General features: G+C 39.5%; 1 protein-coding gene across 5 annotated transcripts in view; it reads left to right on the top strand.

The window, feature by feature from the left end:
* Positions 1-22,428, top strand: part of RAPGEF4 (Rap guanine nucleotide exchange factor 4) — a 153,310-nt gene extending 130,882 nt beyond the window's left edge. For all 5 annotated transcript variants that reach the window (XM_075756638.1, XM_075756636.1, XM_075756639.1 and 2 more), the window contains 8 exons: positions 2,206-2,331; positions 2,794-2,972; positions 7,651-7,741; positions 9,989-10,039; positions 10,669-10,756; positions 11,093-11,157; positions 19,692-19,746; positions 21,162-22,428. In XM_075756638.1, the coding sequence (XP_075612753.1) occupies positions 2,206-2,331; positions 2,794-2,972; positions 7,651-7,741; positions 9,989-10,039; positions 10,669-10,756; positions 11,093-11,157; positions 19,692-19,746; positions 21,162-21,289 (783 nt within the window). In that variant the 3' untranslated portion in view covers positions 21,290-22,428. The remainder of the gene's footprint in view (positions 1-2,205; positions 2,332-2,793; positions 2,973-7,650; positions 7,742-9,988; positions 10,040-10,668; positions 10,757-11,092; positions 11,158-19,691; positions 19,747-21,161) is intronic.
* The last annotated feature ends 524 nt before the right edge of the window (positions 22,429-22,952 follow it).

Raw genomic sequence — 22,952 nt, 5'->3', positions numbered from 1 at the left:
TCCAGCATACTGTAGTTCCACGCAGAGATACCTCTCGTTCAGTTTATTAAATTCTGGTGTTCCCTTAAGGTTAATTAATCCTGCCAAGTAGATACCCTCCTGGGGCATGCTGCTGTAAAGCAGGGGTGTTGCGTCAGTACAACTATGCTGGGTACTTTTATATGGCTCTGCATTGCCTGTGTAGACATACCTTTGGCAGCAAATTGCCATGACTCTCTGTGCCTTTTCCCCTACGCTATTTACCATGGATCAAGTACTCGAAATGGTACAGGGAGCTCTAAGATACAGGGCTGCAATGTGTGAGTTTTCATCAACTGGACTGACTTCAGTAGGAATAGGGAGGAACACTCAGCACCTTTAGAAAGGTTCTCAGCACTGCATAGCAGAATACATCCCCTTATCAGCTGCATTTTTTCAAAGAGGTATAAACAAATTGAAAAACCTTACCTCCCTCCCAGTTTAATCCTTTCACGTTCCAATTTCTGGCTGCTGCCTGTTCATGTACATTTATTCACATTATGCTTGGCAATTCCCATGTGAAAATTGTTCTGGGCTAGAGGAGTTTTCAAATATGCAATGAGTTTACATCTAAGTGCTTCTTTCCTAGCCTTGGAAAATATGTGTTTGTTATGGTAACAGCTATGTTGCGTTCATCTCCAAATAGAGGAAAAAATCCCTCTTTCAGTCTGTGGGCAATTCTCTTTCCATAGATTTCCACAAATCAGGATTTTCTACACACAACTGCTGTATTTTTAATTCATACTCTGTCTTAAACTAAAGAAATTTTGTATTTGTGCAAATCCCAAATCAGAGCAATCTGCAGGCTCTTGTAAGACTGATGACTGTCCTGGTTTTTTTAGATATTACTTTGCTTATATACACTATTTTTTAAAAATTGTAGATAGAGCTTTTAAGGTAATGCCTGTGGTTTAGTTTAATTATTTTTAATAAGTTTGTATTATGATGATATTTGAAAGACAAGTTTTCCCTAGAGTACAAAACAAGAACTCGTACAGAAGCAAAGCTCCTCTATATTGTGTGTTACTGAGAAAGTGACTTGATCCGGTATCAATCCACTCAGTCCTTTTTCTATTGGTAATGCAATATTCTTATATAAAAGGGGATTCGTTTAGTGAGCTCATTTTTGACATTGCAGTATATAAATACGGCCTGTTAATCTTGCAGACTCTATTGAGTTTGTACTGGGAAGGAGCCTGTTGGCAGTTCCCTGCTCTGAATTGTCTAACAAAGACCCTGTGAGACATGGAGAAACTTGTAAGTGAACTCTGCTGCCCTCTCCTGGAAACCAAACAAGTAAAACGTGCGTTCGCGGGAAGCTTTACTGGTGTAACGCATGTGAATTTGCAAGAGGGTTGGTTGGTAGTATTTCAGCAGCGCTGGTTCAAACACTTTGACCCGAATGTATACAACGGACTACTTCAAATCTGACTTGATCTCAAGCCATGTTTTAAACCTCTCTTTAATATAAGATTTACTTGTGTGCAAAACTGTAGATCACATCTCATTTATTGGGTGGTCTTTCAAACATGTTTTATACCTGAATGATTTGAAGGATTCTTTCTCATAAGACTGTGTGCATATAATTTTAATTAGCATAGCCAGGAGTTTTATGATCACAAATAGTGCATCCCTGTACAGTAAAGAGAAAGTATGAGGCTTATTTTATGAATGACCAGAAGATCTTTCAGTCACTGCAGATTTCTGAAGTATGGCAGATGTAATAATTCTCATCATTAGAATCAGTAATTTGCAAAAGTAATTTGGTTTTGTGGCCTAGTTACTTGGGTATGTGAAAAAGGAAACTGATAACAAAAGCTTTATGGAAAGACCTATGCTCCTGAACAGGCATGCTTTAGTTAGCACAATGTGTATTGAAGTATTTATTTCTGGCTTCAGATTTTAGAACAATGCTAAAAATAACACACTGAGAACAGTCTGGTTTATTTCCTTACAGTGCCTCTGAAGAGCTTTCAGAATTTTCCTGACTATCCTGTGCATAGTGGATACTCATTTCCTAATGCCAGCCTGTGGTTAAAAGCAAATTTCAATTTTACTATTAGAAACATGCTTAGGAAGGTGGTCACACTGGAAAAAAATTAAAAATCAGAAACATTATGAAAGAAAAGCACCAATCATGCAATTTAGTATTTCTAAAATATTTTTATACCGGTTTTGCATTTGTAGGCACCATTACCAGAACAAGAAGGACCATCTACTGGTACAGTGGGAACATTTGAACTGATGAGCTCCAAAGACTTAGCACATCAGATGACAATTTATGACTGGGAGCTCTTCAACTGTGTGCATGAGGTATGAGGGTCTATCTACTCAGCAGATCAGAATCTGTTAGAAAATGTTTAGTTGTACATTGTAGGTTTGTGCATTATTTGCAAAACTTTCTCTAAGCTTGATTTTGAAAAATACTACAATAAAGCCACTTACAAGTTTTGAAACTATAAGGCATTCTTAATTTTATAGGCAAAATGCAAAAATAATGTTAAACTTTTCCTGAATATGTGCTGCTTATTGAATTACTTTTGTATGTTTTAAGGTATTAAGCTATGTCTAAATAGCCTGTAGTTATGCTTTTAGTATGCCTCAGCTATTGTCTACTGGATTTGCATCCTGAATCCTTGTCATCTGTACAGCAATGAACATAAACTGCAGAACAAGTTTCAGGCCAGATACTTACCTGGTCATTCTTAGCCTCTTTCCTCTGTCCAAAAGATGAGATTTCTAAAAAAAAATCCCAAACTGTTTTCTTTTTCCTAGCTGGAATTGATCTATCACACTTTTGGAAGGCACAATTTTAAAAAGACTACAGCAAATCTGGACTTGTTTTTAAGAAGATTTAACGAAATTCAGTTCTGGGTGGTCACTGAGATTTGTCTTTGCTCTCAACTCAGCAAGCGTGTTCAACTGTTAAAGAAGTATATTAAGATAGCAGCCCAGTAAGTATACAATCGTCTGTGAGCTGGAAATGAGGTTCAATATAGTCAATTTGTTGTTATTTTTCTTTTTATTTTCAGACAGCCACACACAGCAGAGGTTAAAACATTCTCTATTTGGTAATTCCGTGCATTTCCTTATAGGGCTGTATAGAACCTTGTTAATATATATTCTTCTCTCCTGTCCTACTCTCCATTGCTCCTTGATCTGTGATCTCTGAGGGCCATGTTTTCACATCAAATTTGTGAGTAAATATATTTCAGTTCATTAGGAGAATCCTTCATTTACCCTTACATGCATTAGCAAATATTAGTATGTGAATTAGTAAATATTAACAAAATTGAGCCTTAATTTTCTTGAGAACAGAAGTATTTCTGGTGCTGTTCAGGAAAACTGTTCTCAGAATTGCCCTGAGTGGGAAAACCGAGAGGGGAGAGCAAAGAGATGTAGTATGGAGATGATGAGGCTCATGTTACCTTCAGTCCACTTGGGATATTTTTCTAATACTTTTGTTTAAAAATGCAACAATGATGTCCTTTTTTGTTAGTAACCACTGGATCTAAGGTTGGATAGCAGGCAGTTCTTGCTGTCTTGTATTCTTTTATTCAAATTGACACTTAAACTCTTTGGAGCCTTCATGCTAAAGATGTTGGCATTGACTCCTCACCGATGAAGTCAAGGGTGAGGGTGTGACTGACCTCAGAGGGAGCTGGGCCATGCCCCTGCCCTGCATAGCTACAGGGTTTTGTCACTGTTACCCTCTTCCTTCCTTTCCAGTTTGTGGTGTATTTATTGCATTCATCGCTGTCTGAACAAACAGTTTGCTGAGGTGTGCAGTGAGGAACCGCCTGTTTAAGTGTTTCTCTGCGACTTTGGGCATTGTGACTAGAAGCCTTTAGGCAGTCTCACCAAACAAAGAAGTTAGTTATTACTTGCAGTTAAACCATTAGTTTTAACTTTTTTGCATCATTAAATGCAGTTGTGTGAAGGAACAGTTACAGCTGTGATGCCGCTCTCCCCCCAGTTAATAATTCCACATTGCTGAAATGAAGTCGCTGTTCACACCAAAACCCTGCATGAGCGTGCCATCCTCCTCCGGGAAGGGCCCCGCTCTGCAAGTACGGACTTCTTCTGGGAACTGCTTTGGGCCGGACTACGGTTGGTCGAAGCTGAAGATTTTCAAAATCTAGGGGTGGGCATGTAGGATCAGGTTTATATTCAGAACAGAGGACAGAATTTACCTCTTCAGTTTCTAAAAATAGATGGACGGCATATTCCATTATCTCATTCCGCAGAGCAAAGCTGGGAAGCAGGCCGTCGGGCTGGCGGGCTGTGTCCAGGAGAGGGCAGTGGCACCCACACGCGGACGAGTCGGGGTCTTTCCTGACTCAGAGGCATGAAATGGGAAAAGGTTGAAATGCGGCAAATTAAGATACAATAGTAATTTCCGTAAACACTTGAAATCAAGTATGCTAAAAATTACAGTTAAATATCTCCTTAATAAAGTGCCCTAGCCTGTAGGTTCCTCAGTGTCATGGGTTGAATCCTATGCTATTTACAACAGCTTGACAACCTCCTGTTTACTTCCATGTTTCTGGTATCGCTACAATGCTAAAAATAAATAGCTAAAAGCGGTCTGCTCTGCCGAGTCCTCTTTGTCTCCTAAAAGCAGCGAAATCCGAAGCACAAGATTTTCCTCCGTACAAACCAAGCAGGCAGGTTTAATTGCAGCCGCTGGAAAAGCGCTGGGAAGTTTTGCCAGGCTGCTGCCCTCTGTGCAGGGCTGCCATGGTAACAGGTGCTACAGCATGCGGTAAAACAAACACAAAGTGCACCGAAGTTAGAGGGGAGAAAAAGCCAAGGAATTGGATCAAAAGATGCGGGCCCAGGCCTTGAAGCAAGATCTTTGAGGAAGTTTTGCTTGTGAAGATCCTTGAGACCTAATGAGAACTTTACCCTACCTAGAAGTACTAGACTCATTAGAAAAGTGTTTGGGGAGAACGGCTCAGTGCTGCACTATTAATCTTAGGCATGACTGGTGGTAACAAGATGCCTTGCACGTACTGATTTTCAAAGACAACTGTTACTGAGAACCCTGTTTCAGTTCTGTGAGTAGGGGCTCAGATGCCATTGCAGAAGGCACATCATTTTGTGTCTGCACCCTGTGATGTGTGCTCCCCATCTGTGCGAGCAAGCACGAGGCCAAGTGCTGGCTCCAAGTGCTGTGCACGTGTGCTTTCAGTTCCAGGAGTCATCTCTGCCTTTGCATCTGCTGGGAAAGGATGTAGAGGTTACCAGGTTCATCTCTTTTCTCCAGCCATTGTAGGATTAAACTTTCAAACAAAGAGGAGAAGCAAACTATATTTCCTACAGTGAGTTCTTCCCATATTAATTTTATTAGAAAGGCCTTCTAGGATGTACTTGCACCTAGTCCTAGGGATATCCACAAACCCAGTTTCTCTATATTTCCTCTTTGCAAATATAACCACAGGCTATTTAGAAGCCTTCTGGTGTATCACTATACTCAGACACTTTCATTAAGTTTTAGAAAATCATTCTTTCCATACACATGCATATGTTATAAACCCAAGGAGCCTGTAAGAAATTTTTGAAAGGTGTGTGTTTACAGGGAAAATGCTGATGAATATGTTCGTGTAAGTACTGAGAGATTTTAACCACGTATGTTTGTGTTGCAGACAAGTGTGTGCATATGTGTGTGTTCACAATTCTTATCAACAGGAAGATTTTTCCAATACAGTCCATTTTGGGAGGCAGAGGGACCTCTGCTCTGAGCACACTGTGGTGCTTTGGAGGATCCACTTTCTGGCATTTTACAAACAGCATATACACAGTGGAGCCATGCAGCACTGTGTCTACTACTTCACAGGGTTCTCTGCACGGAACTGAGCTATTTAGTGTAGAACCTGTAGAATTTACAGCATATTTGGTGTAGAATGTCAGACATCTAGATGGATTTTAACAGGGACTTTGTCAAATTACATTGCTTAACAGAGTATTTGGCAAAACTTTTCCTTTTTAAAATGAAAGATAGATTCAAATTACATATTGCAGGTACATTTGCAGCTGCCTACTATGTTTGAGCACTACTGCTATGCGGTGCTAATTATTTTTACCATGCCACAATTTATTCTCAATGTCACAGGCTGTGGACAGATATCCCTTTCTGTATTTAGTTGTGCCTGGGGAAGAGGTTATCACTGACAGCCTATCCTGGCTGCTTTTCATCCTTATCTCCCCTCAGATCCACTAATGAGGCACTCCCTGACCTGCTCTAGTCAGAATAAGTTGGGGTAGCTTTACATTTCAGCTTATCTTCGCTGACCTTGCTCACTATCCCTAATCTGATGTGGGAGAATTTGTATGAGCAGCTCTGCCAGAAGATCTGAGGGGGCAGCAGTCTCCAACAGACAGACCATCAGATGGGAGAGATCATTTTTTCACACACTCAGTGTTCACACAGTGCAGACACAAGTGAGGCCCAGATCTAAAGGACTCACCCACTCGATACATCGAGTCTGGTGAAATGGAGGGACAGAAAGAACAGAATAACAATAGGGTGATGTGGCAATTATGGAGTCGGACAGTAGGATGTGATGATTCTGCTAATTTTGTCTGGACCTGAGGATACCTCAGAAGAGTAGGAGCTTCAGCAATGAATAATAACTAAAAATATCTGAGAATCATAGTTCGACTCTTGTGAAAATTTTCTTGGTTAACAGCAAAAGAAGGAGAGGCTGAGGTTCTGAAATCAGATATTGGCAAATCAGTTGTGAAAAACAGCAATTATTTTGCAGGAACCTACCAGACACAAATTTATGAGATACAGGCTTTGTTCTCTCTCTTCCCTTCCCATTGAGTCAATGAGCCTCCTGATGCTGTCCCAGCTGAGCAACTGTGGGGGATGTTCCTGTCAGATTGTGTCTATTCCTGCATATGGTATATTGGGCCTTCCATAATACTCAGTTACATCTTCCAGGTTTTCCTCATAGGTAACAAAAGTTCTCCTTTGCATTAGCAATGAAGGGGGTGACCTGGAGCTCCTAATACCCAGGACCTCTTTAATGATGCTGGTAACAAATTCTTTGCTTGAAACATCCTAAAGAGTTCCAGAATCTACAAGTACTAGTACAACTGTACACAGCAAGAGAGGTCACTGACACACAGGCATCTCTAGACAGCTGGTCTTCTCCCTTTAAAAAGACTCGGTGCCCTTGTAAACTGTGATGAAGATCATCTAGGGACAGCTTCCAGCATTCAGTAGCTGTTCAGAAGCTGTCAGCAAGTTCTGCAGCAAATGAGGTTGTGAACGAGTTGCTTCCACTGTTTCTGGTATTCCCTGGGACTGAATGGAGCCCAGTTTCAGGACTGTGTTTCTGGGTGAGGAGGAGCTTCAAAGACTCCTTTAGTGTCCTTGCAGAAGCTGGCACCCAGTGAAGTGGAAGCAGGCAGTCATTTTAGGAGGGAGGGGGAAGGAGCCTCCAGAGTGTAGTGAATTACCCATAGGTTGGTGAAGCGGTGTGGTGCAGGTGTGCTGGCCAGGGCTGCCCAAATTCAGTCACATCTATGCTAGATGCCTATGCTTAGCTCTCTTCAGGTTGTCATGTGTACTTCTGCCCTGACTGATGCATACAACTTAAAACCTGGCCCTTTGTGTTTCAGCTGTAAAGAATACAAAAATCTGAATTCCTTTTTCGCTATTATTATGGGACTGAGTAATGTTGCTGTGAGCCGTCTCTCGTTAACATGGGAGGTAAGTCCTAGCTAAAATCCTATTCCAAGAAGTTTGACTGGGATTTGTGCTTTTAGTTAGCAAAAAACGTGACTTGGGCCTTTATTATTGATAAAATTCGATCTACTAATTGAGCTCCTGAGCACAAGCCTTTAGCTGAGGCTGACAGTTTTTATGAGTAAGGCAGTATACCCAGAGATGTGTTGAATACTCACAAGCAGTTAATAAGAGTGACAACAGAAGCTTCTAACTGCCCAACAGGATGAGCGAGTTAGCCAGTTAACCTCTTACACCAGCCCATCCTCTGACTTTACTGATCATTTAGTGAGATCACTCCATAGATCCTTCTCTAAAATCCATCCTCTGTTTATACATATTATTTTCTGATCTCCATACGGACTCTGATGCCCTATTAAAATGCAGTTGTGTCCAAAAAACAGTTCTGGATTTCTCTCTGGCACACATTCCCCTGCTTACTATCAATTTGGTCTTCATTCTCAGAGCTTCCACCTTTTTCTGTGGCTTTGCTCTTTTGTATGCGAGTATATAAATAGGATGCAGTGTCTAGCAGGGTGAGGTAGTAAGCACATGTAACCATTAAGAACATACTGGTTGTCAAAAGCAGTGCAGATTTGAATGTGCACCTATTTTGTTCATTAGAATTTCAAAATAGTTAGCATGACTGAGGTCATTGATGCAACTGAGACCGAAATTTGAACACCTTTAAAACAGGGCTCTGAAATAGGAGCTCACATTAACACATCTGAGAAGACACCAATGCAATTTGCAAAAGAACGTGTGGTGTATGCAATCAGTGCTAAAGGCAAAGATTTGCAGATCAGTTTCTCAAAATAATGACCCTTCATTTGTGGCTACTGAGAGCAATAGTTGGGAGAGCTGGGACAGCACAGGAGTAGTATGAAGAGAGAAGAGGGAATTGAATGTATATACTACATACAGCAATCTGAAATGGGCACAGGGTCTGAGCTGGAGGGGCACAGATCATTTGTAGATGTGGAATATGAACTTGAGTTTGGGGAAATGTTAATCACACTGTGGTGCTGCAGGGCAGTTGCTTTATCAAGAGAATCTCTGCAGCTTGATTTTTAGCCAGATGTATATATACAGATTATACTTAAAACCAAACATCTCAAGACCTGATTTTTGCCATATTATCATGCATTTACATTAGTTGCATGCACAAATTAGATATTTGCAGGTGCAAATGTCCAATTATACCACTTATTTCACAAATACCTAATCTGCATGCATATGCAAACTAGGCACACAGTTGTTCACACACATCATTAAAAATTAGGCCCTTGCTGTGGCACAGTGTAAATATCTTGCTAGGGTACACACTCCAAATGTAGAAAGTATTGCAAAAAATCATTTCTGTGCTATAAAGTCTCTATTAATTTTTAATGTTACCTGCTGCCAGTAGTAGTCTGATTTAATCAGCAAATACAGATAAATTTTGTATTAAAACTAGAAAGCTGACATATTCTGAGCGTGCATAAAACATTACTGTGATCTCTGAAATGAATTTATAGCATATCTTATAGTCTTTATCATAAAATTATTTAATATGTATAACATAACATGAGGGGGAAAGAAAATATTTAGTAAAGCCCATCTCATCCCAATCACTGCGTGTTCAACTGACCATGATTTATTTGTGTAGGTATTGTGGACTGAAAAACTATTCATTAATTTATACCCCAGAAAGCGGTAGAGGCCCTTGGCTGCTGGGCATGTTGAGAATTTGAGCAATAGTTGGTGACACATCAGCATGAACAAAAAAAACTTCTGGAAATGCCCAGGCATGGATTTGAATGTTGCAAGGGCAGTTCATCATAGGTATGAATAATTAAGCTGAGCTACCCCTACGCAAGCTGTGTGTAAATAATATTTTCAGATAGGCTATAATCAGGAATGTCCTGAAACCACTGACTTGAACTTTCACTTACATTCTGAATTCAGTGATTGTGATGTCAGCCAAACAAAAATCTGAATCTAAACATCCCAAAGGAGTAAATTCAAGTTGGGGTTTAAATCAGGATCCAGGTTTCATGGCTGGTCCCGTCTCTATTTATAATCTGGTTGCTAGGAGACATGTTGTATTTTAGATTAGCACATTGTTAGAAATATCTGGCAAAAAGAGCACTTTCCTGACTTAGGGCGTTATAGAAGGAACTAGCATTTACAGTAAAATTGCCACACAAATTGGATTTAATTAAGGTTTGCTATTTTTGTTTTTATTAACAGAAACTTCCAAGCAAGTTCAAGAAGATCTATGCAGAGTTTGAAAGCCTAATGGTGAATAGCAATAGATCCCTTATTCTATGCACAATCTGAGCTAATTCAGTTTCCGAGTAACTGATTTGAATTCCTTGATTCAGAACATTTTATATGTCCTTGTTTGACTTTAAGAAGTTTATGATCCCATTTTAGAGCTGCTAAAACAAGTATGTATGACTAATAAATTATACTCTTAGGAACCTACTCTGAGAGAACTTATGTACCACTCAAAGTTAATCTGGGAACTCAGAGAAGCTTTATCACATGTTTTCCGATAGTACATATGGGAAATTAAATCTTCCAACCTGGATTTTTCCAGGCAATACATTTTATGTTACAACATATGCAACTGCAGCTGCAAGGAGGAAGGAAAAATGTGTGGTTCCTTTTATGAAGAATTTTTTTGTAATCATATCTTACCTTGCTATTTGGCATGAAAAATGTTTGTGTTTAGCGGCTGCATTCTCATCATGTAAGCTATATGGGAGAATGATAAAAGGTCTCTTAGTTTGCAGATGCACTTTTAAAGCCACGGGAGAAAATAATGATTTTAATAAATGCCATGACATCTAAATGAATGCATACAGTGTCTCAATACATATAATAATACGTATTAGTAATTATTTGATTTCTCTTTTTTTCTTCAGGATCCATCAAGAAACCATAGGGCCTACAGACTAACTGTAGCTAAACTGGACCCTCCAATAATTCCTTTCATGCCACTACTTATAAAAGGTAAGCTTGGATGTTACCAGAATTATTAACTTGAAAGCTATTTTGTGAAATGTTTGAAGAATAAGAGTAGCAGCAAGAAAAAGCAAAAATCAATCTCAGTGTGAGGGGTGATCTTTTTCATTATAAAAAGCATGACATGGAGACAAGAAAAACTGCTTTAGTACATCTGAATATCATACCTCAATTTTACTAGTCTCAGAAATGCTGCAAATTAAAAACTAAATGTTTTACTTTTAGATCTGCTTTGATTTTTGTAAGGGATAGATAAAATGTTCTGCTGTTTTGCATGGCCATGATTCAGTAATGAGCTTTTATGTGGCTTTTATTTCTATACAGACATGACGTTTACTCATGAGGGAAACAAAACATTCACTGACAATCTAGTAAACTTCGAAAAAATGGTATGTATGATGTACTTGAAATGAAAATTTAAAAAGACTTCTCTATTCATCTCTTCAAGAGTGAACTTCTCAACAATGACTTCCAGGGCTAGAGAAAGTGAAGGCAGGACCAAAAGCTGGCAAAAATAGTCTGCGTTGTGCACAGCGCCTGGGGCCTCTGGGTTTCTGGAAAACCTCACAGAGGTGGAGAAGAAACTGCCCACTGAGCCATGCACAGTCAAAATGTTTCCTAGGAGAGGCAGCAGCAGTGATAGGAAGCAGAGCTGTTAGAGACATTTTTTAACAACCAGTTTGGGACCAAGCTGTGATTTTAACTGCTGTTCCTTCAAACAGGACTGAACTGCCTTGGGCTGGGATAGTTCTGCATTGCTTCTCAGAGAATGAAAGGAGCTTTAATACAGAACGTGGACAACATCTTGTTTTCTTCTTTCCTTTAACAAGTGAAATAGACTTCTGTAACTTGGTTGCTTTCGTACTGGAAAGGAGGGTCAATGACAGAAGGCTAAATTATGCTCAAATTTGATTTATTTTAAATCCTGCACCTAAGCTTTCATCATTTTAAATACCGTTGTCAAAAACTGCAGGCAGGCAACTTCCCATGGCAGAAATTTCAACTGAAACTCAAGTTTCTCAGCAGTGAGAAGCCATTTTCTTGGTTGCTAAGGCCATGTTCTTAATTAATATGGTTAATGACACCTGCATCTGAGAAGTAGGATTAGCCAAGCCCAGCTATGAGCAGCTGCCCTGCAAAACCAAACCTGACTTACTGTTCCAGCAGTAAAGCTCCATTCAGCAGCCATGCTAGAGCATATCTGCTCTGGCACATAGATCTGCTTGTTCTTAGTACTACAGTAACCAGAACCACTCCAAGGTTATTTCCATTGCTCTGCGGAGGAGCTTGTCTTATCTTCCGAGCAATGATAGCGTGGAGGGCAAAAAGGAGGACTTTCAGCTCTTTAGAGAACTTTCACAGAAAAGTGATCATCACTTTAAGTGAATTCTACTCTAAGATTTTAGTCTGCAGCTCCAGGACAGCCTCTGTCGTAGGGGTGAAAATACCACTGTACTAAGCTGAGACTTCTTTGTGGGTAAACGGTAGTGCTGATGCCTGAGTAAGGGCCTGACCTCACTTTGCAATAATGACATTCTGTAATTGCATACGCAGACTGTGTTGCCATCTCCTTCCAAAGGCCTTGAGCCTTCTACCTGCAGAAAAGGACTTTTTCCTGGACTGCCTGTTCTAATCAGATAGAGAAATGTATATATATATATATATATATATATATATAAGTGTAGATAGTAAATATTTTGGAGAACACAAAGGGATCTGGACTTGCCGGAGCACTTCTGAACCAGGAGGGATGGCAGCTGCATTGCTATAGGCATGGCTCTGTGGCTGGCTCCACGTTCTCCACCTCGCTTGGCCTACTTACACCTCCTGAGCCAGAAGAGCCGGTACAACCACAGGCCTCAGAGCTGTTTCCCTCCGGCTCTTCTTTAGGCCTGATTATCTGTAAAAGCCATTACAGGAGGCAGGAGCTCTCCTGTCAGCACTTGCCCATAGACAGTTCAACCCAGACTTGTCATTTAGAAATGGTTCTGCACCATTCTGTATCACAGTTTGGCACGCTGAAGACCAAGAGTGAATTTTATAGCAGCTTAAACTGATCTATATCTAGGCTGCTGCAGGTCTGTCCTTTTCACCCTAGTCTGCACATTGCCTTATCTTCAGAGCTATGTTATCTTCAGAACATGGATATGCTAGTAACACCCACAAGTTTTAAATAGAATTTTGTACTGCATGAATGTAGTATCACCCATTTTGATCAGTAATCTGAGCTTTGAGCATTTCCTTTAGGAGGGGAAAGTGAAGATCAAATAATGTATTTTTGATGCTATGTATTTTTCAAAGAATCAATATAATGTCTCATGCTCTTCCACACAACAGAAAGGGAAACGTTCTCCTTTCTCAGTATTCTAAACCTTTCTTCAGTTAGTGCTCTACCTAAAGGCTCGCTCTGCTTTTTCTCCAGGCCTTACTACAGGTATATCTTTTGTGTTTTTAATGTTCTTCACTAGCTATTCTGCATGCTTCTATGGTGTTTTTCCTGCTTCTCTCAACCCATACCTCTTCAAAGCAACATGTATTCAGATTCCACCCACATAATTCATTCAAATCCTAATATGGACCTGGCAGGTTTTAGCTTTTTGCATGTGTCATCAGGTCAAGCAAAGAAGAAAAGCCTACTGTTAAACCTCAGTCGCTACCGCCTACTTGTGTTAAGCTTAGAACTGTCATATCCACACATAATTGCCAGATATTAACTAGTGAAGACAAGACCACTCAGCCAGATAACTCTCAGATAAATTCATCTCTCTTTTACATAAGTGTAAACTCAAGGTAAATCTGTGATGTTATTCTGCCATTTTCAGGAGGAAAGCAGAAACCAGATTTCCTCACAGGAGTCGTGTCCTGCCATTTGTTGTTCCTGCCTGTTTGTTCTGCTGCATGATGTTCTGTCACAAGCAGGTGGAGATACCTCTGAATATTGCTGGGACCCACTCTTACTGATCTGTCTAAAACATCTTCATTCTTTGGAAAATTATTTCCCCTGATCCATCTTAACTTTGATGCTCGCTGAAGTTTATGAATAAAAATATCTGGGTAGTTGCCACTGGTGGTGCCATTTGCCACCGGAGGAGGTGGGTCCCTCCGACTCTCATGTAAGCACAGTGATGAAACTGAGAACAGCCTCTGGCATCGTGTCTGCATTCTCACCACAGAGCTCTGATCCCGACAGCTGATGTGCTGCTGACAACTTTATTCCCGTAACCAGCAGCCAAAAGTAGAAGTTTGACCTAGTGGCATCTCTTCAGCTGAAACAGATTCCTTTAAATCTTTTATGTTTTCTGATGTTTCTGTTATTATTTATATTAAACGATGCATCTTAAAACACACAGGAGCTGTCAGACAGTGTCTGAGCCAGGAGTTCCCCGAGTGCCAGAAACAGCGAGGCCTGATTTCCTAAACATTTGTGTTTCATGGCTGCCTGAGCTCTGCTCAGAGCTTTCCTCGTGGCTGGGGCTTGTGTGGTTTCTTCATGGCTGGAGAATTCTGTGTGAATAGGTTTTTATCATAACATAGGAACTTGCACTACAGCATTTTCCCTGAAGGAGACAGGAGATGAGGGCACTTACACGATCTTTCTCTTGTCCACAGCCATCTATTTTCATAGAAAATTGGTATGAGCTTTCTTATGTTTGAAAACTCTGGGGTCTTTTTTCAAATTTGACAAAATTATCTAGAGAAGAAGGGAAAAACAGGCAGATGGTGTTAAACCACATTAGCCTAGGTTGGTTTTTTTTAGCAAGTCAACCTAAAAAGGAAAGGGACTGAGTAAATTTTTTCCTGCTACGCTTTCCTATAAATTGGTCTTTTCAGAGGTGTAGTGACAGAACTGTGGTATTGGCAGTAGCGTGGGGCCATCGCTCTGCTGAGCATTGCTGAGCTTTACCTGCTGCTGCCTTTGTCGCTGCCTGCTCCTTCCCCTTCCGCATCTCCTGATCCCCATGGATGCCTCTTACTTGGAGGAGGCTGTGAGGAGGGGGAGGGCAGGGACAGCTTGCCAGGGAAGAGAGTATCATCTGTGGTAGAGCCACAGCAATGTGTAAAGAGGGGAGTTTGTAAATGGACCCATTTAGTTTGTACAAGATGTGGGCAGACGACACTGAATGTGTCAGAAATAGGTATACTCTTTGTACTTGCATTGTACTTGTGCTCTTTACTATGCCATTTATTGCATGAAGCAAGGCGGGGGATGGAGAAAACATGTATTTGGCCTTAAAATCCAGCCTGGAACATGTTATTTATACTTTTGTCAGTAAGTAGCCAGAATACCTAAATTACTGGTATTAGTAGTATAAGACTTTAGTTGAAGGCTTTGTCTTTAATACCAAATAGACATGAGTTTAGAGAAGTATTGAAGGTCTTTTCCTTATCTCACTGTAAGAAACTGATGGAGACAAGGTACAAGCTTTTTTCACCACGGCGTTGCTCAGATGTACCTTCTAGGCTGGCCCATACTCCATAACCTTGCGTGGTAAAAAATACCTGCATCTTTTCTCCACTAGTGAGTTGACAGTAGGTGTTGCTTTAGAAGACCCATCTATGTAAAAACTGAAGACATACTTGCCATAGAAGAACAAGGAATGAATAGGCTTGTAAAGTGTTTAAAAGGCTTACTTGTATTTTGGCACGTTGAGGAGATTTTAAGAGCTGCAAGTAGGTGAAAGGTAAAAAGATGGCAGTAGACAGCAAAAACAATCTGTTTGTGATCTAGAATACACATTTGTTTTTTAGGTCCCTTAATGACTGTCTTTTCAGGTGAAGGAGAGCCCCCAAAGCTGTCAGTAGTATTTCAGTAGTATTAGTTCCTATAAACTCTGTATGTTTTAGCAGATACAGAACAACCTACAACCTGCAGCACAGTACAGGGCAATATATAAAATTCAAGTGACACTGCTTTTATAGCCATATATTTAGAAAAAATTTAAAAGCCCTTTTCTAGAATTATGCCTTGCCAGGGATAGGAGAGAGAGGAAAGTTGAGAAAGTACTGAGCATGACTGTCCTTAAGGACAGGCAATATTTCATACTCTTGACCACTTACTGATTTCCCCTTTTTTCAAACCTCAGCTGCATAATCCTGCGCTCTGACTGCCAGTACGGAATTTTGAATTCACAGACAGAGGGAAGATGCAATTATTTGGGAACTTTATCAGTGCCATATCTCAAATCATCAGACAGCCTGAACAAAGATCACTTTCCGTGGCACCATCTCCACGTTGCACTACCCAGCAACGTCTCAGAAATGGCACCTGTAGAGGGAGCAGAAGTCACAAAAGAGCTCTGAAAGTGCTGACCTGCCATAGCAGCACAAGACAGTGCCATGATGCTGGCCACTGATGCTGCTTTTTGTCAAGCCTCTTCACCCTTCAGGTGTGAAATGAGGATTAGAGAATCTGTGCATATTGGTTTTCGGGTTTTGTGGAGATGAACAAAAGGATATTCACACTCTGATCCTTATGCAAAAAAAGGGCAAACAGTCTTTCATTTTTGGAACATAAAGATTATGCAAAAAATGTGTGACTAAAGCCCTTAGTAGTTTTCTATGGCATATATGAATATTTATAACATTTAGAAACCTGAGTTTGGAATGGATTAGAAGATAATGTGCTGGCCTGCTGCCACTATTCCAGACTGCGTAAAACTTGAAAGGGTATTGTTGTGTATATATAGCGTGCTGGTAGTAGCGGTTGCTTGTTATATTATGCAGTTGGTTCTGTTTCACAAAGATCCAAATTCAGGTTTGTATGGCTTTCCAATAATGGTCTTTCTTAGCACAGTGAGTAAACAGAGGCTAATTTTTGCGGGCATTAACTAGAGGTAATCCTCTATTTGAAGAAAAATTGTAAGGAGCTGGCAATAAACTTCCATCTGAACATGTTTTATGCACGTTTCTAGTTTTCTTGAATCAAAAGAAGACAATCCAACTTATCTACAAGATTCAGGAAGGGAAATTCACTTTCGTTTCATATGCTGGTTTTCTCTTCAGTTTGCACCTTCCAAAGAGGAGCTCTTTTGAGTTTATATTAGACAGTACAACAGCACTTGGAAAAAAGCAATGTGAAAGGAGCTCTTCAAGGATACATAATGCTCCAGAATCTCCCCATTGGATTGTGATGCTGCCTTCTGGCCACAGTTTCTCCATTTATTCTGCCTTAGCATCCGCTTCCTCATTCCTTTGTGTTTCATCATTGCCCGGATACTTCTGAATGCACAGATTGATGAGATTATCCTCAGGAATAGGCAAAGTAACTCCTTAAAATGAAGCCTTTCAGCCAACTGAAGGGAGCCAGGCAGTTCAGCCTTTAACCTGAAGTCAGACAAGTTCATTGCCACGTCAGTTTTCCTTGCCTGGAATAGCCCATATAATGAGAAATTTGGAAATAGTGAAAACTTTTTAAAACTCTTTGCTATACACATAATTTATCTTTCAGTACAATACAGCATTACAGGACTTATTCTGAATGCTATGCTTTTTTCCAGAACAAATTCCCCACATAAAGAAGAAAAAAAGAAAATGAGTAAAATGATTCCACACAACACACTTTTTTGATAAATCTAAGTTTTCACCTAAGTAGCTTAATACTCAACTAATCAAACACTGAGCCTACAGTCTAGCTCCAAAGATCATTATGAAGTGAGGCTTTGAAACCTAAATTTTTACAGATGTGAAAAATTAGGGTGTGTATTAACAACCTAGAGAGTAGAGAGTATCTAGAGAGTACATCAAGCAACACTAGCTATCTTCATAAAAATGAAGTGTGCTTAGCAAAGCTTCCCTTGAAGTTAGATGCTCTTGAAACTTCATCAGATTGACTGATCCAGTACAACTTTATGGTCTCACCTTGAAATAGTTATTTTAGGGGAATACTATGTGAAATGGTGTAAATCAAAGTAGCAGCATCACATGACAGAGCCAAATATGAATCCATAGAGTTAGGAAACATTCATGTTTACAAGTTCATGTTGTTTTGATTTTCATTTGATTGGGTTGAAGAACCAACACTGTAATATGCACTGCGTTCTGTCTCAATCCAGTATTATAATGGGTGCTTCTCTTTGAGTATTTAAGAGGTTCTGTTGAAGTCAATGGGGCTTACTCACATGCTTAATGCTAAGCACATATGAGAATGTTTGCAAGGTAAGTGCCTTAGAAAATCTGCCTAGTAGTAATGGCTTGAAAGGTGTGAAAATTAACATAGGATAAAAATTACTCTTACTTGAAATCTACTTATTTTCCACATGTAAATACGTATGACTTTAGGAACAATATAAGCAGACCCATGTCCAAATTCCCTAGATCTTTTGGGAACTTGTGTTTTAGAATTAAAATATTTTAGATGAGTTTCAGAATAGCTACATTTCATTTGATAATGCAGTGTGTAATCCACAAAAATTTAGTACATGATATATCAATAGTGTTTCTAATGCTGTCAGCCATACCCATTTTTGTATGCTTGACAGTGCATTAAGATGTCTAAGATTATTCAGTATGTGTGTAAGGAATGTTTTAATTTGGTGCTTCCCACTTCTGGAATGACAGATTTCACAAAGCTATTTTATTTATAACATCATCTTCATTAAGATTGTAATTAAGTATTAATTTTGAGGAGCATATGCCCTAGGTTTTACTGTTTACTGGTAAGAAATATATCATTCCATTGTGTGAGGGTTTATGACTAGCTTGTTAAACTCTCACAAAATTTCAAGAAGGTACGAAGCAGCCTGGTGTGTTAAAAGACGTAGCTGTGTTGTAATTGTTGGACCATGTTAAAGTGCTGGAACGAATGTTAGACTCTGATTAGGAATAGCATTTCCCTCCTCTGCTTTTTCTTAATCTAAGCAAAAGAAACTGAAATAAATGTTGTCCTTATAACAGCAATTGAATCAACCTGTCTAGCTAAAGAATTCAGTTTTACTGCTGAAGTTTCCGTTTATTTGCTATTATGCAGAACAACTGATTTTGCCCCTGCACTGCTGGGCTTATTACCTGTGCGGTGCTAATCACACTAGCCAGTTAAAATTTTGCAGTCCAGAACTAAATCTGAAATGTTTTCCTTTATGACTTACCTTCATTTCTGTTCTTAAAAACTAGTGTAAAATAGAACAGATTTATCAGAGCAAAATCTTTTCTCACGTGAGTGAGAGAAATGATGGCTTATTTACTGAAGAGCAAGCACAGCCAAGAAGGACTGAAGTGGCTTCAGCTTTTTTTGTGAATTGCCAGTAGGAGTGTCCACCAAAAGTGAATCCACTTTTCATGTTGGGTTGGATAGACTTGTGCAAGCTAACACTGTCTAACAGGTCTGTGTGATGACACTTGCCTACAGGGCCACCATTCTAACGGTGGCCTTCTCACCTGGGAATCGAGCGTACTTCCAGAGGGGAATCAGTGAACACACACCCTCACATGTGATTTTACACTGTCGTTTTCCAGGAGGGCTGCATTTTAAACTCAAACTCGTATGAAAGGTGAAAGCTCTTTAATTGCTGAGTATGTTCTAGAAATGGCCTTGCTGTTAGGAACTGATGGTCTTAAAATTAATGTGTGTGCATGCTCCAAGGAGTTCTATATGATATTCCTTTTACTTTTTAACGTGGGAAGATGTTATCAAGGAAATGCACATTGAAGGGGCTGATTTTCATTCTTAGTTAAGTCCTTTTACAGCATCCAAGCAAGGGAAAGGGTTCTCTGAGCGCATGTAAATTACACTCATGCTCATTTGAAGCCTGTGTAAATGTAAATCACACCCTATGTATGAGGGTATCAGCATTAAAATTATATTTTCATTCATATGACTGCTTTTATTGGCATTTGTCTTCACACTCAGGCACAGTTAGGTGCTTCGTTTAAATGATGATGAAATACAGTGCTTGTTCTCTGATTGCATCCCATCTTTTCTTTCCAGCGCATGATTGCCAACACTGTCAGGACGGTGAAATTCTGCCGAAGCCAATCTTTCAGTAAGTGTATTACAACATCTGCACAGTCAGCATTATCATCAGCAGTTAAAGTAATTGCAACTAATTCTGTGTGTACCAGAACTGAAAAGCCTGGTTTCCAGTGATTCTTCCATGTTTGGATCCTCCGATGTTTCACAGGGTGAAATATCCTTCAGGAAGCTCTAATAAGCCCCTTCTCCTCCATCTCTTTTCCAAGCATGGGAAGGAGCTAAATATCTGTGAGGTCTCTTACACATCAGAGTCAATTGAAATTAGCCTCTGGGTTCAGGAGTGGTTAAAGTAAGGCCAGCAGACAGCAGCACACAGATACATCCAAGATACTTGCTTGGGTAAACTCTGTTTTTATAGGAAACCAGTCTGGAAACATGATGTTTATAAATGACATAACTGCATAAGCTGATGAACTTAAAACTTGTTTGTCAGTGTAATTACCAGAACTTACTTGAAGCCTCAGAGCAGCCTTCCTCTTTCTCAAAGAACAGAATAAATAATATAACACAATATATTTTTATAAAAATAGTTTCTTTCCGTCTGGGTCAAGCTTAACTCTAGAAGATCAAGTTAAGGGAGCTTTTTTTTTTTTTCTCCCACCATCGAGGTTTTTCTGGCTATTATCTTTTAATTTTAATGTATTGAGCACTAATGAGACCTCCACATATTTAGAAATGGAAGCGGATTTTCACTATATATGGTATAACAAAATGTCAGTATATAGATGTACCGTATCCGAGTGCCATGCTTTTTATGTGTGTGTACGTGTATTTATATATAGTAGATGCTTCAGTATCTTTCTTTTAGAGAAGTTTAAGTTACCTTACACATATTTCATTACATTGTAAACTATTCACTGTGAGGCTGAAGATACTCAGATTTTAACTCGGTGGTATTTCATAATTGTTGTTGGAGTAGGTATAATGCGGTTAAGTAAAGTAAACAGGTAGGAAATTTTGAGGCTTGAAAGGGGCAGCCACTAAGCACTGCAGTGTTACAAATATTTAATACTGAGCTAGAAATGGGAATGCTTCATGAAAGGAAGCTAAAATCAATTACATAGTTTTGAGTCTGTGTGAAAGCTGCCGGTTCAAAAGCAGATGGGCAGCTTTAAATCATAGTAGTCAGCTATATAATTTATAGCTATTGACTGGTAAGGTGATGTATAAAACTGTAGCCAAGGGCCATCAATTTGAGTAAATGTAGCCAAGGATGTCTGAGAGAAAAAGCTAATTTGTGGGGGTAGTAGCCAGAAACACTATCAGATATGGAGGAAAGGTTTCAAAGAGAGCGATTTCTAAATATTTTCTTTTTAACTCACCAGGATCTGGTGTTTCCTGTGACAGCTTGTAAAGAGTTACGCATTCTGTTCAGGCATTTGTTCGTTTAAGTGTATCAATCCTACATCATTTCTCTTTCACCAGATCCCGATGCAGCCCTAACTAATAAGAACCATCAGGATGTTCGGAGCTATGTGCGGCAATTAAATGTGATTGACAACCAGAGAACTTTATCACAGATGTCTCACCGACTAGAACCGCGTCGAGCATAAACATTTGAAGCAATGATGAGAAATGATCTTTTATCCTGTCAAGGTCACTTGTTAAGAACTTCACTTTCTCTGCTACCGCACTGCCACTACAAAACTAAGCAAAAACATATCCTAAGGTCTTAGGCAACGCACAATGTACCAGCCTGTCAGAGAGCTTCGGCTGAGGAAGAATTTATGCACTGGAGCGGTATGGGTGGCCATGTTGTGACCTGTTAACTCATCTTAAAATGTAGTAAATGATTTCTCATATGGATTAAAAAAGGCAAAAGATAAAATAGAACAGTTAGGGGAAAATGCACAAAAAGCTTCTAACAATTCTAAGGGAGGTAGTGTTTTTCTCCCTAATTAAAAATGTATATTTTATGGTTTATTCTCCAGGTCAGGACCAAAAGTGGTATCAGTTTAGCTTACGCGGCTATTGTTGACCTCAGTAGGAGGTGTATGTAAGCATCTGATGAAAGAATGTAGGTTCAAGAGAGGTCCACGGTATAGTTCCATGCAGAGAAGACTTATAAATATTTCCATTTGAAATAGAACAGATACTAAGAAAAATTTCTAATCTTAATCATACTGCCTACTACTGCAAGCAGTGTGGCCATTTCAGGACTGACAGGACTGAAAATATTTTGAATGATGAATAGATTAATCTGTGTTTACATTTTACTTCTTTTTTTAAACTACCAATCAGGTTTTTACAAAATTCCATTACAATAGTAAGGTTGCCGAAATCCATAGCATAAAGGTAGCAAAGGACTGGTTCAAAAAGAGCACAATATGCACAAACGGATTTCAAGAGAATAATTTCCTGGACATTAAAACCTTAAACTTCAGCTATAATTAATTGTGGCTGGTCAACACATATTTTCTGGTCTTAAGCATTTACAAATATCTTAATTTTCAGCCAATTGTTTTGCACTTTCAATAGACTGTAAATAAATGTTAATTCATTACATTCTAGAATACTTATTTATGTAATAGCTATTGTGCCAAAATAATTCAGTTTTATTTATTTTGTTAAGCATGTTATGGGAGTGCAGCTTTTGTCTTTATACCTTGTGTGCATTTTATGTGTAGGAATTATGTGATGTATGTTTTCTGTAAATAACATGCAGTACCTCATTAAATGTAATTGCCGGAAAGGTTTAGTCACTGGCCTTATTTGCACTTTCAGCTTCATCCCTGCATGAATACCAATGCTATTAACTGGCTGATACAGCAAACTTCACTTGTCATAGGCTGGGCCTCAGAACCGCAGTTGGCCTACATCCATTGGGATACAGATGAGCAACTTAAAGCCAGTCAGATCCATCCCTGCCACGGGGGATGACAGTCTTGCAGTGATGTAACACTATGGTTTTATTAGCTGGTTCCTTCAGAGTTTCTTAAGGGGCTCCCTACCCTCCCCTCTAAAGACAGAAAACATTTAAATTGGAAAGATTTAAATTAAGAAGGGATATATTCTTCATTGTAGCTATCTGACCAGTCCTGCGTGGTCACTAATGTGAGCACAAAAGGTTACCTCATCTTGGAGAGGGCTTTACCTCAGGTTAGCTAACTCGAGCTCAGGCCTTGGCTAATGTGGCACTCGAGGGGCCTCTGGCTTCGGTTGCCTCGGGGAGGTCTGTCAGGTCCAGCAGCCATGAGGGAAGAGGTGATCTGGCCT

This window comes from Balearica regulorum, chromosome 6 (genome assembly GCF_011004875.1).
Source record: "Balearica regulorum gibbericeps isolate bBalReg1 chromosome 6, bBalReg1.pri, whole genome shotgun sequence".
Classification (NCBI taxonomy): Eukaryota; Metazoa; Chordata; class Aves; order Gruiformes; family Gruidae; genus Balearica; species Balearica regulorum.
This window is presented reverse-complemented; position numbering and strand designations above follow the sequence as displayed.